Source organism: Helobdella robusta (genome assembly GCF_000326865.2).
Source record: "Helobdella robusta unplaced genomic scaffold HELROscaffold_27, whole genome shotgun sequence".
Classification (NCBI taxonomy): Eukaryota; Metazoa; Annelida; class Clitellata; order Rhynchobdellida; family Glossiphoniidae; genus Helobdella; species Helobdella robusta.
Genome location: NW_008704392.1, coordinates 2,159,214 through 2,162,808, shown reverse-complemented (window position 1 = coordinate 2,162,808; position 3,595 = coordinate 2,159,214). Strand labels below are relative to the sequence as shown.

General features: G+C 34.9%; 1 protein-coding gene across 1 annotated transcript in view; it reads right to left on the bottom strand.

Moving 5' to 3' along the window:
- Positions 1-1,561, bottom strand: part of HELRODRAFT_80374 (hypothetical protein) — a gene marked incomplete at both ends in the record, with an annotated part of 9,107 nt that extends 7,546 nt beyond the window's left edge. The window contains one exon of the mRNA XM_009020361.1: positions 1,210-1,561. Within this exon, the coding sequence (XP_009018609.1) occupies positions 1,210-1,561 (352 nt within the window). The remainder of the gene's footprint in view (positions 1-1,209) is intronic.
- Between the last annotated feature and the right edge of the window lie 2,034 nt (positions 1,562-3,595).

Here is a 3,595-nt window from a genome sequence, read left to right as displayed (position 1 = left end):
ACATTCGGTAGAATTTATAGAATATTGTAAAAATATATATATATATATATACATATATATGTGGTTTTTTTAATAATATACCATATAATAATAATATAATAATATTTTTACGGATATATATGCCTGTGTGCGTGTGTGTGTGTTTGTATGTGTGTGAGTACGTGTGTGTGTGTGTACGTGTGTGTGTACGAATTACGGGCATACATGTTTTAAGTTTATTAAGAGATTGAAAAATTGTGTTGTGGTGCTCGTTGTTATTGAATGTATGTATACATGCTAGTGTGTGTGTGTGTTTGTGTATGTGTATTCATATATGTGCGTGTGTGTCTGTCTGTTCTATGGCTCTATGTTTGTGTATTGTGTATGTTGATGAAATTATATAAAAATGGTGATGAAAATGATAGATTGAGAATGAAAATATGATATTTGAGATGATAACAATGATAATAACGATGGTGATGACGACGAAGATGATAAAGATAACGATGATAAAACTGTAGTGATGACGACGATGATAACAAGATGAATAGTAGTAGCTGACCATTGCAAGCTGTTGACAGATGGATGGACAAGAGCGGCGTGTGTGTGTGAGAAGTGCGGGGTCAGTCACTTTATTGAAATGTACAAACGTTTATTAAAACATGCATGTTCTTGTTCGTGATTGTTCGCTCGTTTGTTTGTTTGTTTGTCTGTCTATTTGATCGTTCGTTCGTTTTTATTTGCCAAAAGTAAAAATATGAATGCATGAACATGTACAAACATACAGCATCAAAAACAATACACAACATTCCACATACAAACATGGAAATACAAAACATTAGACACACACACGCACGCACGCACACGCACACACACACATACAATTGCATACGAGGACAAATTCAAGATGAATTATATTTGTGCACGAAGTTATGTGAGTCGAGAGATGGATATGGTGTACGTACAACTTGTTGGCGATATTATACGAACTGTGTTTGTTTGTTTGTGTGTGTGTTTGTCTGCGTGTTTGTGTGTATGTGTATATTTGTTTGTATATATGTGTGTTTTTGAAAAATGGAGATAAAATTTTATGAAATGCTGAAGAATTCAGGTTACTTTTGGCAAATAAAAATTAATTCCTACTTCAACATTCAAACATATTTATAACAAAACCAAAAAACCAAATGAAAAAACAACGAAAAACCTCAACAAAACAAAACAACAAAAAACTCACACTCGGGATATTTTCTTGCGTACAGAGGCATTCGGAGAGCAGGCGATCCCTGATCTCCCAGGCAAATATCGAAGGGCACTCCCTCTTGTACTGAGCAATCTTATTCACCACTTCGGGGGTAGCTACCCGGGGCTTGCTCCCCCCAATAGCCCGCGGTCGTATGGACCCCGTCTCGTAATACCGTCCTAATATTTTACTCACGCAGCCGTTAGAGACTTGAAGAATTCGAGATATGTCGCAAGGGCGGGCACCGCTGTGAGCGAGTTCTACTATTCGTTGGCGGGTCGAATCTGGGAGTGGCCTGCCGTTCACGAAGACCCCTCCTAATTGGTTGACACCGCTGTGACCTGGTTTTTTGTAATTATCATTGGTTGATTTTTCGCTGCGTTAATTATGTAATGTAATGATAATTATGCTAGATTTTTAGTAGTAATAGCAGCGGAAGTAGTGGTAGTAGTAGCAGCAGCAGTAGTAGTAGTAGTATTAGTAGGAATTTTTTCATCATACCCTCACCTCGTTTCGGTCTAGACTTTTTATTGGAGTCATCGTTAGTTTCGTTGGATGTGTTGCTATGTTCCTCTTCAGCTTGGAGGGGATTTGAAAAAATATTATTTTGAGATATTTTTTAAACTATAATAATAATTTTTTTATTGGTTTCAATAATTAATTAATTAGTAAATAAAAAAATAAATAAGTGAATAAATGAATTAGTTGATAATTTTAATAATAAATTAACAAATTAATTAATAAACCGACTAAAAAAATGAATGAATAAACAGACTGATGATCCAATCGATCACTTAGTTAAATAAAAAAAAATTAATTAATTTAAAAAAAAATAAAATTTGTATTTAAAAATTACCTTTTGTGGGCATGGTTGAAGTCCGGATGATGGCAAATACTTCTGGAACATCAAAATTGACAAATCATTTTTTTTATAAAGGTTCAAAATTTCATAGAAGCTAATAATAATTTATGGATAAAACATGTATCCACTGTTATTAATAAATCAGACATAATATTAACTAAATAATATTAGTAAATCAGAGAGAATGTTAACTGAATAATGTTAGTAAATCAGACAGAAAGCTGGCTGATTAACTAATAATGGTTAAAGCGTTCTGTAGTGAAGTGTAATAATTATGACGTAATGGTAAGTATGTGACTTATTCGTTTGGACGACAGGCGATTAAACCTGAATCAACTGACTGGCGTACGAAGAGAAAGAATAGATATATGGAGAATTTCATCCAACAGCAATTACAAGTGACGTTGTTGATGACGTCATTATGAAATGACGTCATTAAAACGCCAAACTGTGCCGAGTAGAGTAGAGAAGTGTAATACCATAATGGGGTACCATCAATCTGAAACACCGAAGTACCGCCAGTCATATTTCAGTAGTACTCTCACGTACATCCGTACTTCCGTTAAAGGCTCACTACGCAGAAAACCACGTGACGTCAACAATCTCTGACGTCATCTTACTGGGTGGTTTACCGGTATTGAATGCGTTCTGACGTGTAGGTATGCGCGCGTGTTTGCGGATATGCGCCTGTGTGTTTTTGTGTAGATGCTTTTTTGTATATGTGTGTACGTGAATTTAAAATGCTCGCATGTGTGTGTGCGTGCGTGCGTGTGTGTGTATGCGTGTGTTTATGTGTTAAAACATGTGTTTATGTTTGGATGTTATATCTGGTGACTTGGTAGTTTACTATTGTTTTGTTTCCATCTATGTTTACCTCACTGCTTTGCCAGGATTTTGAGATTTTTCTTCATCCAGACGTTTTTTCATTTATTCCTATCCATCAAAATGTTCTATCAATTCATCTTTAAATTCAATCATTTGTTTATTTATTCATTCACTCATTTATCCATATGTTCGTTCGTTTGTTCGTTCATTCATTCGTTCGTTCGTTCGTTCGTTCATGCATTTATTTGTTCATTCGTCAATACGTTCGTTCATTCGTTCGTACATTCATTCACACATTTATTCACTCATTTCAACACGCACATCAACCAATCAGCTCACAAACACGTATGATGACTTTCAAATTGGCACAATCAGTACAAATGGTTTGTGCACGTGCATATAGGTACACACACACACACACACACACACACACACACACACACACACACACGCATATTCACACACGCACACAAACATACAATCTCGTGTGTATGTATATTGTTTGTGTGAGTTCTTTTATTGTTAAATTTTGTTCATTCATTTGGACATAGAAACCTATATAATAACTAAGAACGATTAGAAATATTTGCATAATTTTGTATGTATGATAAAATATCTCAATCTTTAGAAGAACTACACATCCACAACTCTGAAGTTAAACGCGTGAATGCACTTTCTGAAACATGTTC